The sequence below is a fragment of the Phalacrocorax aristotelis genome, chromosome 2 (genome assembly GCF_949628215.1).
Source record: "Phalacrocorax aristotelis chromosome 2, bGulAri2.1, whole genome shotgun sequence".
Lineage (NCBI taxonomy): Eukaryota > Metazoa > Chordata > Aves > Suliformes > Phalacrocoracidae > Phalacrocorax > Phalacrocorax aristotelis.
In genome coordinates, this window is record NC_134277.1 from 88,369,892 (window position 1) to 88,384,395 (window position 14,504).

The following is a 14,504-nucleotide window of genomic DNA, read 5'->3' on the forward strand; positions in this document are numbered from 1 at the left end:
GCAATGCTTTTCAGGGATAATCTGAATTTGTGAGATTAACGGCACATTTAAAAGTCTGTTGTGCTGGTTTTGTTTCTTTTCTTTTCTTGTCTCTCTCTCTTCTTTTTTTTTTTTTTTTTTTTGCCTTTTTTGTTTGTTTGAATAGGTTCCTGGAAAAAAATCTGTAGCCATCCATTTCCTTTTCTGCTTGCTCCTTATTGTGGAAGGATTTATGTAAGAGATTTTTCTGAGTTTTTGGAAGTTGATGCCTAAATGCTCATCATCATGCTGTTAACAGTATTCCTTTTCTTTGTCTCTACATTCAGCATATTTTTTCTATTATTTAGAGCAAGCCTGTTAGAATTGCTTTAGATTATAATGATTTTAATAATAGGAGATTATTTTAAGTGTTGTAGCAGAGGTCTCGATGTATAGGTAACAGGAATAACCTAAAACCAGCTTGAATAATGCAATGATAATCTATTGAACATAAATGTAGAAGTGGATAATTGCTGGTCTGAACTTTTTTATAGGCATAACTACATTCTTTAGTTAGATTGTATTCAAATTTATTATGTATACATTTAATTAAAGCTCCATGTTTTCACTCTCGTCTTTTAAATATAGAGAGTCTCAAAAGGATAATGCAAACTTGATGAGTAATATTGAGTGTGACAGAATATCCAAAGAGATCTTCCCTTTCTTGAATGTGGCATTGAAAGAAAAACAAAGATAATTAACCCCCTTTTTTCCTCTGGAATGTCAGACTTCAAGTCTTAGATTTCAGAAACCAGAGATTGCAAGCAAATGCTCACTGAGGAGAAAGCATTTGCTCTTTTATGTAAAGTCATCTTTGATAGAATATTAAACACCTTTTCCTCCCAGAGGCTATCTGATGCTTTTCTCAATTCTCTCAGTGAAATGCAAGTTTGAGTACAAAGTGTTACAGATAAAATCTCCAAAAGTTAATATTGTTCACATGTCTAATAATACACAGTGTCATTGTAAAAGGAATTACAAAAGATAAGTTGCAAACACTCTTCTGTGAGCAAACCCCAGATGTGGTGTCTTGGATTTCAACTGCATATATCAAGAGACTGGAACATAGGCTTGCAAAAGAAATATACGCAATATTCATCATAAATTAATTCTTCTAAAAAGATTCACGCGTGGTCAAGATTCATTTGAACTATCTGCTTGCATTTTCCCTATTAGCAGGAAAACCACTTGTTGGAACTGTGAACTCGCAGAAATGACAGCACAATTACATCAAAGATTCAGGCTGCCCAGTAAAAGCCAGTCAAGGAATACTGTAGTTGGACAGACTTGATGCTTCATTACCCAAGCGAGTTTTGTTTTCTAGTGTTACCCTTCCCACAGTGTTACACAGTGACTTCTTTCCATTTGGGAACCACTGTTCCGCAAAGCACGTTCCTTAACAAATTTTCTGTGCCAATCTTGAGACATTTATGTCTAGTTAGATTTAAGCTCTTTCTGTTCTATGCGCAGGGAGGAGTTGATGCAGAAAGGCTTTCCCCTTCCCCCTGCACCAGAGCTGCTGTGAGAACTTGCTCCGTTTAAGGTTGACTGAGCCAATGCTCGTTTTGGGGGAAGGGTTGTGAATTGCTGGGTTTTTTTTAGATGCTGTGCTTTTCCACGATGTTGAACATGATCATAAAGTTAAGTTTTCACTGGTGGGCATCAGTGGAATAGCACCTGATTCATTTTCCTGGAGGCTGCAATGCTTTTTTAGCAAATCACTCGTGCTGCTGGAAGTGGTTTCTTGTTCTACAAAGATTTTATGGGGTTTTGGATGTTTAGTCTACATTGCTGCTTAGCAGGCAGGAATTGGGTCCCCAAGTATGCCTTGGCATGGCCTTGTGCCTTGGGGAGGAAGGAAGACCCAGCTTTGGGGAATTAGAGATGCACTGTTCTTCCTTTTGACTTGCAGTCCTTGTCAGAGAAGTGTTAACTGTAGGGTTTTGCACAATATCCTGCAGAGGTGTTTTTTTCTGGATCCTTACTTTTGGAGCATGTCTTACCAAATACACTAGTATTTCTGTTCCTTTACTTGCTGAGTTGAATGTATTGCCACAGCACCTGCTTTAGCATGGAGCCCATGGTGCAACACAGGCTTGTACAGCTCAAAATAATAAACTTTTATCCTTTTTAAGATAAAGATGTTTAGCAAAACTTCAAAGAAGAACTATTCTGCTGCAAAGGCTTGATATTATTTTCAGTTGTCGTGAAGCTATGGTGAGCTTCCAAACAGCATATGCACGGCTGTTGCTTAGTAACATCATCCTGTTGCTGAGGCACCCAACCCTCAGTCAAAGCGGTTAGTGAGCAGGAAAGTTAGAAACGGTGATTTGTATCACTGGATAGCAGTATCTGTTCCCATTTGTGCATAGGACTCGTTTCCCCTTTTTTGTAAAATTGGCAGGGTCAAGGGGAAGGGAAGAGGCAGAGCTTAAGGGAAGGGGGGCAGAAGGCACCCAATGTGGTCATTCAGTTAATAGTTTTAAAAAAAAAAAAACACTAAAAAAAAATCTATCGCTTTCTGCCTTGCTGAAGGCAAGTTGTTGCTCTGTGGTAGCGGTTGGTTTGGGAGAGTGTTTTGGTTTTTTTTGTTCTTTCTCCAGTGACAGTTCCCCAGATCAGAAATGAAATGGGAATTATCTCCCTGAACTTGTCTGTCACATTTAATCTGCTGTTTCTTCCTGGCTATCTTTGCCTCTTATCTCTTTGCTCCCAGTCACACTTCTCTTTTTCCACTACAATTTATTTTTGATAAAATGTTTGAAGCAGGTGAATGCTCCTCAACAGAATGAGGACAGTAGCAGGAAAAAGAAAATGCTTGTGAGGAAACACAGAACCATGTTGTGTGGGTTTTTTCCCTCTTTTTCCTAGATTTGTAGAATTGAAATAATTATACAATACTTTGCAGTTAAGTTGCACTGCATGACTAAAAAGTAACCATAGACAACTTAGGAAAATATTTTTAGCCTTATTTCTCTTTTATATATATCTACTTAGGAGTGTAATTAATTTCAAATGTGGTTCAAAACTAGTTTAAAAGGGATAGAAATTACCGAGATACTTCTTACGAGACATAGCAAGCTTTATCAAATGATCCTTAAAGTTTATTTTGGGCCTGTTTATTACTCTTTAAAAAAAAAATTACAGGTTTTTTGCCCCCCCACCACCTTTTCTTATTTTTAGCACTGATGTGAAAAGTGCTAACCCTAGGTCAGAGGCTGGTTTTGCAGTGTGTCTTAAGCAGCCAAAGCCAATCTGTTCTGAGGAGACTTTCCTAAGATACTTAATCTGGTTAATGGACAAATTATGTCTGGGAAATTCTACAGTGTGAGCCATACTGCTGAATGTGGCAGTATCCTGACAGTGAAACTGCTGATAGGTTTGACAGTGGAATGATAGTTTGCAAGAAACACTCCAGGCCATGCATCATATTACACTTTAATCTTTTAAGTAGAAAACCTGAGGAAAAGCAGCCTAAAACACTGGCAGGTTAGGCTAGTGGGTTCTTTCAGTTCTGGAGGCTTGTATGTTGTAGCACATACTTGTTTTGTGGTGATCACTTATAGTGTGGACCAGCGATGCCAAAGTAGCCCATCCAAGTTTTTTCCAGATGTCCAGAGATTCACGTAAGTTGAGAAGCGTCATGTGTAATAGGTCAATTTAGCGATGGCATTATTTCCTTTTCTACTTGTATAAATAGTCCTGAGTCATGGACAGAATAGTGTAGTGAGAATAGAAAAAGAGTATAAAGACAAAAATTAATCTAATTCTGAACTTCTGTTAGTGAATCTTTAATTTCAATATTTGGGGAAAGAAAAGCTTCAGGCACAAATTGATACATTTTGTGTGTGTGTAAAATCTATAAACAGGTGAGAAACCTGTGTTTAAGAAAAATCTAAACCCAATTAAAAGGAATTCAGTCCAGACTGTTGTTTGGTTCTGGTAAATGCAGATCATTGGTATGCTAGGGACACAAGCTAGCATACCTAAGGTGTGTATTAGCTGGTACTGCCATATGGCCTCTCATGTCTTACTGGCTAATTTACCCATCTGTCATGTCTTAACAATTTGTATTTGCTTTCACTACTTGGGTTAGATATGTTATCCTTTTCTTTGGTAGCATAATTTTCATCACACAGTGCTGGTATATTCCCATTATTTGAGTTTCATTAGTTTTATTTATATTAACTTTTGTTGTAGAACATACTGCCCTTTTCAGTGTTGTGAGTAGAAGATGCATGTAGTCAGACAAGCATTTTGGAGATGTTTCTGCATAAATTTCTGGCAAAAGGAGGTCAATATCAAAACTCCAGCTATGAACGTTTGACTTATTTCTCCTTCTCCCCCCTGTTCACTTCTAATTTTGCACTCGGGTGCACATCAGCTTCCTTACTATGTAAAGTAAACCAGGTTAGTGTCTGCAAAGTAGCTTTCATTGCATATGAGTTAGGAGTAAAAATCCTACTATTCATATCCTTTTTCTCACATGTTGCTTTTTCAGAATTACAGTGAAGCTATGACCTGACGTACGGTATAATTTTTTTTAATAAGGACACTAGCATTTCAGGGCAAACATCTAAGAGAAATTCATGTCAAAAAGGGGTTTCAGCCCTGATGTGCCATTTAAATAAAAAAGTTCTTTCAGTCCCCTGAAAAGCATGCAACATACCAACGCTACAAAATTGCTGTGATGCTCTGTTAGTTTCTGTGCCGCAGTCTCTTATCTGACCGATCGGCTTATTTTACCATTGTGTGGGGTTGGGTTTTGTTGTTTGTTTTTAAACTTGTAATCTAAGAAAATCTCGGTGCAAATTACATGAGCAATGTTGTCATTGTATTTGAAATTAAAAATCTATACAGCCAGTTGTGGATGGTCACTCCTCTTTGTTAGAAAATCAGATCTCCCGAGAGCAATGTGTTGTGGCTTGTTCAGAGTCTGAGGTTGATACTTAGAGCCTCAAGTAGCCAGAGATAAACTGTATGTTGAAATGTGTGGGGTTGCAACCCAGTTAAGTTTAATGGTGTAAACACATTCCTGATAAGTGGTAATATAATGGTCACTGAGCTTCATCCTCACCTCATATCTCATTAATTATATTCCTGTTTCATAGTCGTAAGGAAACTGCTTAACAGGACTCTCAATTAATATATTTTGTGATGGAGGACTTTTAAATGAGGCCTGAATAGTTTACCTGGTCAAATCTGGATGTTTTTCTTCATGTTGAGAAGATCACTTGCATGTTTCGTGTTTCCAATGAGCTCTTAAATCCTGGAGAGGAGGGCAGTAATGTATGCTTTTGCTATTAGAGATGTTTAGAGAGTATCATGAATTTGTAGGGCTCCTTCTTAGAGCTGCAGCAGGCCACGTTACTGGCTGTAAAGGCTTTCACAAGGGACACAAATAAAAACTGTCCAGGCTTTATTAAAGCATATAAAAATGCCTGTGTATCCGTTAACTTGAATGCTTTTAATGTCTTCAGTTTCTTGAAATGAAAAATGCTGCCAATATAGCAGTTTACTTTACTGACCTAAACTGTCAGATTAACGGTGTCATTCAAATGTGTCTGTTGTATTTATTTCCATCCATGACAGCCCACATACGCTCTAAAGAGCAACTGGGGATTATTTTCTGTATTTCTCTCACGTTACACTTGTCTGATTACAGTATTTTTTCTTCCTGTGGAAAGTGAGACTTTGTCAAAGAACATCATCTTAGGAAACAACCATTTCCCTATACTACTGAGGAACATATGTGAATAATTTGGAAACCTTCAGCTAGTAGGGTTTTGGGTTTTTTTAAGTGTAAAAGGTGGAGATTGTCTTTTTGATACAGTTAGATAGGGCTGCAGTCTTCCTGGGTTCTTTCTATTGCCCTTCTTGAATGTGAGAGGAGAGCAAAGGTTGCAGGAACGTGGTATTTTCATATAGTGAAACTTCTGGCCAGTTCTAGGTTATCGTCATTGCTCTCATCTGATTCACCTGGCTGGGGGCTCACAAGCTAACCCTGCTGAATCGTGACCACAGTCTATTTTTACAAGCTCCACAGTGGTGTAGAAGAAGGGGCATTCCACTTTCTATCAGCTTTCAGCCTTGGAGACTTCAGAAGACTCTCTTTTCCATATGCTTTGTTCTTATAGTTCATCAGTTTCTGTTTAAAAAAGATAAATATACCCTATTTCTTATTTTGATTTTCCTTTTTTTTTCTTTTTACTTCTCTGCTTCGCTTTTGATGCCCCTTGCAGCTATTTTAGAGCCTTTTAGTCTTCTCCATACTTTCTGCTTTGATGCATCTCCAGCATTGCCATCAAATAATTTCTCAGTCTTTTGTCAAACTAAAGATTGGACCATTTGAGGATTTAATTATGAAGTGGTTTCTTCAGAACCTAAATAATAATTTAGTTCTTATCAATGGCCAATTGGGCATAAGAGGGAAATTTTTCACAGTGAGAACCGTCACCCATTGGAATAATCTCCCCAGGGAAGTGGTTGACTTTGCCACATTGGACACCTTTAAGAGTCTGTTGGACAGGGTGCTGGGCCATCTTGTCTAGACCGTGCTCTTCCTAGAAAGGTTGGACTAGATGATCCCTGAGGTCCCTTCCAACCTGGGATTCTGTGAATGTTTTTGGGTTTTGTTTGGAGGTTTTTTAATTAATCTAGAAGGGAAACAAATCCCCACTCCTTCACAACCATGGTCATAGGAGTTCTGTGTCTGCTCTGATGCTAAATACATCATCTGTAATTAATAGCTTGCAGAACTGTAAATTTAATAATGACTTGTCTTTGAACTCATACGTAGGCTTGTCTTTGAATGGGTTTGATGCCTTATACTTCCCCAAGGGGAAAACAGCATTGCTGTTAGGGACAGGTTGGCCAGGGAGGGGGGATGGGTCCATTTTTCAGAATATGTAGGAGGGTTGTATGTGGCCTTGATGGCACATCACCACTTTGCTTTCAAGCAACCCAGAGCGGCACAGCACTATTAGTGAGGTGAAAGGATGGTGGCTGGTTGAGAACAGGTTTTGGACAAGTGCCGTTTGGGGTGAGCCATGTGTTAATGATGCCTTTAGGTTTAGGGAACCCACTTCTGAGGGCGATGAGCCTCCTTGACTGCGAGAATGCTGATGGGCCTTGGTAATCCAATGTTTTATTCCTTCCTGGTAGTATGTTGATTGCTACTTTTCCATCATGACTGTGTTGCTTTTCTGACCTCTGTGAGCTTTAGACTGCATTAATGCAAGTTGTTCTGGTTTGTTTTTTTTTTGAAGCAAATGCTACAGATCAGCTTGCAGCTTCAGGTAGTAAAGGATGTAGCTGTTTGCTGCTAACCCAAAATGCAGGCAGGTGTGTTATACCTCCTTTTTTCTGTAGCATCAATTCTTTGAGTTCACGGTCTTCATTTTGATCAATTATCTCAACCGTTTTTCCAGTGCCTTCCAAAGTAGCAGCAGAATATGGTAGAGAGGCTGAGTGTGTAGATGAGGTAGGATGCAGTTGTTTGAAATGCATCACACTTCTCCCCCTGCCCCCCCTTTTTTTTAAATGATATAAAAATCTGTAAGTCTTTTGTTGACTTCAGCTGTAATTGTGTGTTAGTTTTCCTGGAAGTTATCTGTGTGAGCTATACTGGATGTGATACAGCACCAGCAGCAAAGATAACTGTTGGTATGATAGCTATTGATTAGCTGATTTAAATATTTAAATAAAACATTCAGTAAAAACCTGTTACTCCTAAATTGAGACTTGAATAAATTAATACATATAAGAAGTTTAAGAGCAATGCAGAAGAGATTTTAATGAAAAACAGACCTTGCTATTCCAGTTTTTGAAATACCAACTTAATAGAAGCATTAAAAATGAAGGTGGTGGTCCACCTTTTTATAAACTCACTGACTTTTTTTTTTTAAGTAGACTGAAGAACTTTAAAGGGCGCTAGTATTTTGTGTTTAAATATTGATATCTGGTAATTTGGAAATAGTGTAGTAAAATTGCGTACTGAGGCCTGTAGAAAAATATCAGTTTTGCTTGAAACTGAAGGTATTTAGAAAACATGCTTTAAAAACTATATTCATGTTCTGATGGCCTTAGATTCTGAGATTTGAAAGTGTTTATGTTTTTAAAATGAAAGTAATTTAATTACCTCTTGAAATCTTTGTTTTCTTGAAATGTTAGAGGAACAGTGGCAGTTACTCCATGAGAGAGTTTTAATTCTTGAACCTTTTTTTGGGTGTTTACCCATAATCCTGTTGCTTAGGTGGCTTTAGGTTATTTCTAGATTGCCACTTCGTTCTTTTCAGGCAAGCTGTGTTGGTTTTCTTTTATTGTTTGTCACATCTTCCTTGTATTGTTTGCCTGCACTGTAATGTGTTTTTGTTAAGAAGTTCCTCTGGTTATATGTATGTTTAGTACAGTAGTGTTACAGTCTCAATTACATGTGCAGCGTGCAATAAACCTCTCTTTAATATTAGCATAATAAATTCCAGACCTCTGTTCAGTGTTAGACTAGTATTAGCACTTGCAGATTCAGAACTACTGGTAGAGTATGAAGGAGGTTGAATTAAGCCCATCTCAACTGGAAGACTAGCGTAACTGTTTGAGAACTGGAAGCAGGATTAAGAAGAAAATCTATTGTTCCAAAGAGCATTGTTAATTTGTAAATGGACAGAAGAATCGTAGTACTTCTAGAAGGGAGTGTAATTCTTTATTCTGTAGCAAGCCTGATACACTGGTGAACGTCTGAAATGCTGCACTCAATTTTTCTATATTTTTTTGTCTGAATACAGATAGAACCAAGTACTCAGTGAAATTTGGACATAATCATAACAGGCTATATTTTAGGCCACTCTGAAGGATACTATACTTTGGAGCCATTCAGCTGTTCTGAGAATCAGTCTCAAAGACGTAGAGTTAAAGCGCATTTTGAAAATGTGGACCATGAAGAATATAATTCTGTAATAGTAATATCAACTTCCTGGATAATTGCAGTAGTTATAGATAAAATATGTCTTTGGGATTCTTGGCAGAGTTTGTAGTAAGGGGAGCAACAGAATTGCTTTCAGTGGTGTGCTAATGGCAAGTCAGTCTGAAAAATATTTGAAGGGGAAAATATGCAAATAGGGTATTCCACTGGAAAGATGCACGTACGTTGAAAAATTCAGAAGAAAATGTCTTTGGCACAAGCTGATCAGAAGGGAGGAAGTGGAATAAATTATTCTTTCCCTCCAGACAATTTGTATTAAAGTTTAAGTAACGTTGTGCCTGTGTATCTTTCTCATTTCTATCCTATGTTGCTATCACACATAAATTTATATCTGTGCTTTGCATTTTTAAAATATTTAGTGTTTGTTTAGGTAACAAAACCAATGCCAACATAATGAATGTGTTAGGAATTTCGGCAGGAATGACTACAGTGATGGTCTGAGTAGTACAAGATAAGCTAGTAGAACATCGCCCACATCTAGGATTTTAACTTCACAGGATTATCAGCAAGGGGTGTAACAGTTGTATATTTGAATAGCATGTTACTGTTTCATAGTATAGACCTAACCTTTGTCAAGTGTGGCTTGCATACTTGCTTGATTCCTGTCTTCAAAATGTGCAATATTTGTATGGCTTCCCTGTGACTCTTCCTGGGAATCTTGCTAATGTACCACAGAACTGAAGTACCTAAGTGACAAAGGGATTAAAGTGGCAAAAGTAATCACAGCTGGAAATATAAAGTCTCTTTTTTAAATAGCATGTTAGAAAATAATATTTTTAATAATAAATGTTTTGATACAATCCCAGTTGATCTTGTTATTTACAAAAGAAAAAAAGCACTGTATCTTAAAATAGCTTTTCTAGGAGGCATGTTTAATTTATTCCTCCTCAGAGGATATTTAAATTGTAGAAAGTCTTAGCAATATGATTTTTTTTGAACTGTTGAGGGCAAAATGTTGATAAGGCATGACCATTCTATTGTACTTTAGTGAAGCAGCAAAAAGATCAGCCTTTGTATAACTACATCTATTCATCAGCTTTACCTTATTTCATTTGTAGATCTTAAGATACAGGCATAACATGTGAAACTAGTTCTGACTGCAGAACCTTTCTTCTCCCCCATTCCCGGTTCTTCTGTGGACCCCTGTGGTCTGGGGCATTCCTGAATCGCACAGCTTTTTTTTGTGTATATGTGTGTGGTTTTTGGGTTTTTGTTCCCCCCCGCCCTTTTTTTTTCTGAGAGGGGTTGGGGTTTTTTGGTCTCTGTTTAAGAAGAGATGATATCATGATATCTCTCTCTCCAAAATATGTACTTGCCTTAGAAGAAACGAGGTTTTAGAGTAGGTGCAGGCAGATGGATGATACAACTAAAGTGATTAACTGGAGCTGTTGCTGCCCTTGCATGCTGTTTCTAGTTGTATGTTGAAACCATTTATTGCTTTGTTTTGGGGTTTTTTTTTGTGTGTGTTTAAGTGCTACTTTCAAGTAAACTTTTAATAAAGTCAGATCCTGTATTTGTCACTTGTTTTCTCTCTCCTAAATGGCTTTTAAATCTATTTGCAGCTGGGTCTCGGGCATCTTACAGCAGCCAGCACAGCCACCTTGGCTCCGAGTTAAGGGCACTGCAGTCTCCAGAACACCATATAGATCCTATTTACGAAGACAGAGTTTATCAGAAGCCCCCTATGAGGAGTCTCAGCCAGAGTCAGGGGGACCCTCTGCAACCAGCACACGCAGGCACATATCGCACTAGTACAGGTAGGTGGATGTAGCTTGCATGGTTGTCTTTTTGAGATATACCTTATTCTTCAGTACTAATAATTCTTGTCTTTCTGATGTGCTAAACAAAATGTATTATGTGCATGCCAGTCAAACAAAATACCTTGTGCAGATGGCAGCTATCAATAGAACCCCAAAGGCATGCACAAAACAGAAATATTTAATGTTGTGCTGTATGTACAATTGGTTAAGCTAATTTGGGGAAGGGGCTTACTGATAAGGAGAGAAAATATTTTAATTAATCTTGTGTATTGTTTTTGAGAAAAATCTGTTGTCGCTAAAGAAAGTCCTGGGTTTTTTTTGCTTGCGAAGGTATTTTATGTGTTGCAAAGGGACTGCAAATTTCCTTCCACATGAAGCCAGAGGATTGTTCACTTGCTTTCAAAGTGAATCATACGTAAATGTTCTTCCTCTCTCCTACAGATGTACACTTAGGTATAGGTATACAGATATAAAATTGAACTATGGTGTAGAGAAAAGCTGTTAGCATCACTGGATCATCCATAAATAATAATGATTGTCCATGAAATGGTGTACAAGTCCTACTTGCAGAATGTCCTCTCAACCAAATGAAATACAGCTGTATGTTGAAACCCACAAATAGATCACAAATCAACAGGGATATTTATGGTATTTTAATGCACAAAATAATTAGGGTACATAAATGCTACAGCCAAAATAGCCTAAAGCAGATGTAGAAAACTTGCCTTAGGAATTGTAAGTATTTCTGGTGTTTTATCTTTGCTGTGTTGATCAAAGAGGGAAGATTATGTCCATTCTCAGATCACTCCCATTTTCAGTAAGGAAAAGTTAAGTGTACTTTTTGGAGCAAGGTGCTTTGCTTTCTTTTAAAACTTTTTTTTTATTATTATTATTTTTAAAACAATTTCTCCAAGGGCAAAAGCTGGCAGTTTTTGCATGTCTGAAAATTTCGATTTCTTTATGCAAGTTTTGAGTGTTCAAAGTACAGGAGAAAATCCTGTAGTTTTTCCACAGAATTCTCCAGTTCAATACCTGTAACAGCTTTATACTTTTTGAAGAACACCATTACACCATGTCCTTCCTGTTAAAGAAACTACCATAGTATGTGTTTTGTGTAGAGTCATACGTGTATATGAGAAAAGATTACTATTCTTTGTATGAAGGGGACAAGACCTCTGCCTAAATCGCTGAGCAGTGAAGGCAGTGATGATGATTGAAGCAACTATTTATACTGAACTTTAAGCCTCATGTCCGCATGTGGCCACCTCGTATTTCCTATACAGTGCTCTCTTTCCCAGTCGTGCCCTGAAGGGGGTTTCTTATTTTGCTTGCAAAATATCCCTTGGTTCTCTGTGCTGCAGTAGCAGGCTGTCTTGTGACTGTAATTTTCACAACACCTCCATAAGGAAGGAAACCCTGTCAACATAGATCACAATTATAGTGAATGAAACTGGGACGCAGGATGTTAGTGGGTAACACCTGAAGATGGGTTTTCAGAAGGGAAGAGGAAAAACTGAAAAAGTACACTGATTTGGGTAGCAGAAATGCACCCTGTGAAGGTGAATTTTGTTTTGCTCTTTGAGATACAGATTTGAACGTTGCTCCAGGCTCATTCTGAAGAACAGCCCCATCAGTCCAGCATTGTGTTGGGTTGATCCTCCTTAGCTTTCACCCTCCACCCCTATCATCAGGGTCAGGGGAAATAAAAGCAGGTGGATGCACGCCAGGCCAATTAGTCTGTTGCTCTGTCAATGGCTGTTAGCTGCAGATGCTGTCAGCCTTTCACACAACAGGCTGAAGAGCTGTCAGTGCTCAGAGGGAATTTTGGGCTGGATCAGATCAGCTCTTGGACTCCTTCTGCCTCTGCCACAAATGCCTGTAGGAACATATCCTTCTGATGGGGACAGTTTTTCTGAAATTAGCAGAAATTGGCAGAGGCGAAGGAGTTCAACTGAAGTTTAGCACATAAAATTTTTTATTTCTTCATTGGGTTGTCTTAACTGTTTTTTATTGTAGGACTGAATAGCTATTTGTCTTGACTATTTGGTATAAGATACGAGGGGTGTAGATTTTGTGTACTCCTTGGAGATATATGCCAAGGGTTCATGGCCTGTATCTTCTGTGTTCATGAATCACACTGGGGTGGGACGGGGTGTGGTGGGGAGCTTTAAGACTTCAGCGTGCTCAGTTATAGACCATACACCATAGTTCACATTCTGTTGTCTATTACAACAGTACCTTTAATCATGAATATGGTGCATGCTTTTCCACATCTGATGGGGGGGGAAAAGAAGGGAAGGCAAACTTAGACTAAGGACTATGTCCAAAGTCTGGATTTTTTTTCCTCTCTGTAGCTAGCATTGCCCATTAGAAACAAAAGTTATGCAAGTTATACTTGCAAACTGTTTACTTTTTTTTTTTCCCTTCTCAAGAGAACATTCTTGCTGAACTTGAACATTTCACTTAATATGGAAGATTAAGTGACTCTCAGAATGGAAGTGGTTTTTTGGTGGTGATTTTTTTTTTTTTTAATACAGATATCACCTCTTTCTCTTTCGTGATCTCTTAAATACTCCATTCAGGAATGTTTACACAACTAAGGATAAAGCCCACTCAAGACGTTTTCATCCTCTAGGTGAACCAACATTCAGTGAGCCAAATTCATTAAGCTAAAACTTCTCTATAGGGTAAACTAAATTAAGTTTGTTTGATTTACTCACTGTTTTTTGGGTGGTGGCTTTTGTTTTGCTTTCTTTTAACTTCTGTATTTTCCTTGTATTTCACCTATGAATGAAATCCATGACAATAGTTCTGCATATTGCAGAAGGTACAAAATAGTAGGAGCTTACTGACCTTCTTTACTAGCATACCTTTTGCTAGGGGCAGGGTGAATTCTTCATCACTTTGTGTTTTAAATTATGACTGGGTATTTTACTGTCATTCTGTCTAAGCTAAACACAATGTTCAAACTTGACAGAGGTAGCTGCACAGGCTTTTTTGATCACTAGCTTTTATTTTAAAATACCTTTTTGTCTTCAAATGGTAATGCCTTCTCTCATACAAAAAAGTACCAGCCTAAACTTTTGCGCTGAAAGTAGCAATAAAGGTGAAATTCTATTACTGAAGTGGGAATCCACAAAAAATGTGCTTGGAGGGAGTATTCAGATGTAATATAAATAACAAATCAGTTTACTTACTGAATAGAAACTTAAACTTGTATTTGTAACCAAACTAAATAACACTAATAATTTTTGTCCAAGCAGATGTGTTACTTGCCTTCCTTGTAAACCTAAAGGCCTTGCATTATGAATTTAAATCCGAAGTTAATAATAGTAGAGATAAGATTATTTATGGGGTGTCTACATGAACAAGGCTGGAATTTGAAGAGGGCTGTTACCTAATGGGGGGGAAAGACTGTCTTTCAGCCAGAGTGGGACACAGAATCAGCGATGATTTAATTATTTGCAGAATTAGAAGTTTGGACTAGAGATTTAGTCCTCAGTTATTGGTTTTTTAATTCACGTTAAACATGAAAGAAGCCCAAGCGGGCAAAATCTCTCTATTTTGCAAGCCTGGGATTTCCATAGCTGCCTTAAGGAGAAAGCGGCTTTGCTGCTCAGGTTCTGGGCTCTCACGGACGACCTGGAGCAGAGGAGCACAGCTTTGGCAGCAGTGGGGTCTGTGGGACCAGTTGCCATCACCCTGTGGAGGCTGCCGGCACTGTCTGGAATCTTGTAACGATGCTT

The 14,504-nt window shown here is 38.0% G+C and overlaps 1 protein-coding gene across 8 annotated transcripts in view; it reads left to right on the plus strand.

The window, feature by feature from the left end:
- The window catches only part of CTNND2 (catenin delta 2), a 686,661-nt gene that overhangs the window by 402,781 nt on the left and 269,376 nt on the right, over positions 1–14,504 (plus strand). For all 8 annotated transcript variants that reach the window (XM_075084268.1, XM_075084265.1, XM_075084267.1 and 5 more), the window contains one exon: positions 10,561–10,755. In XM_075084268.1, coding sequence (XP_074940369.1) covers positions 10,561–10,755 — 195 coding nt within the window. The remainder of the gene's footprint in view (positions 1–10,560; positions 10,756–14,504) is intronic.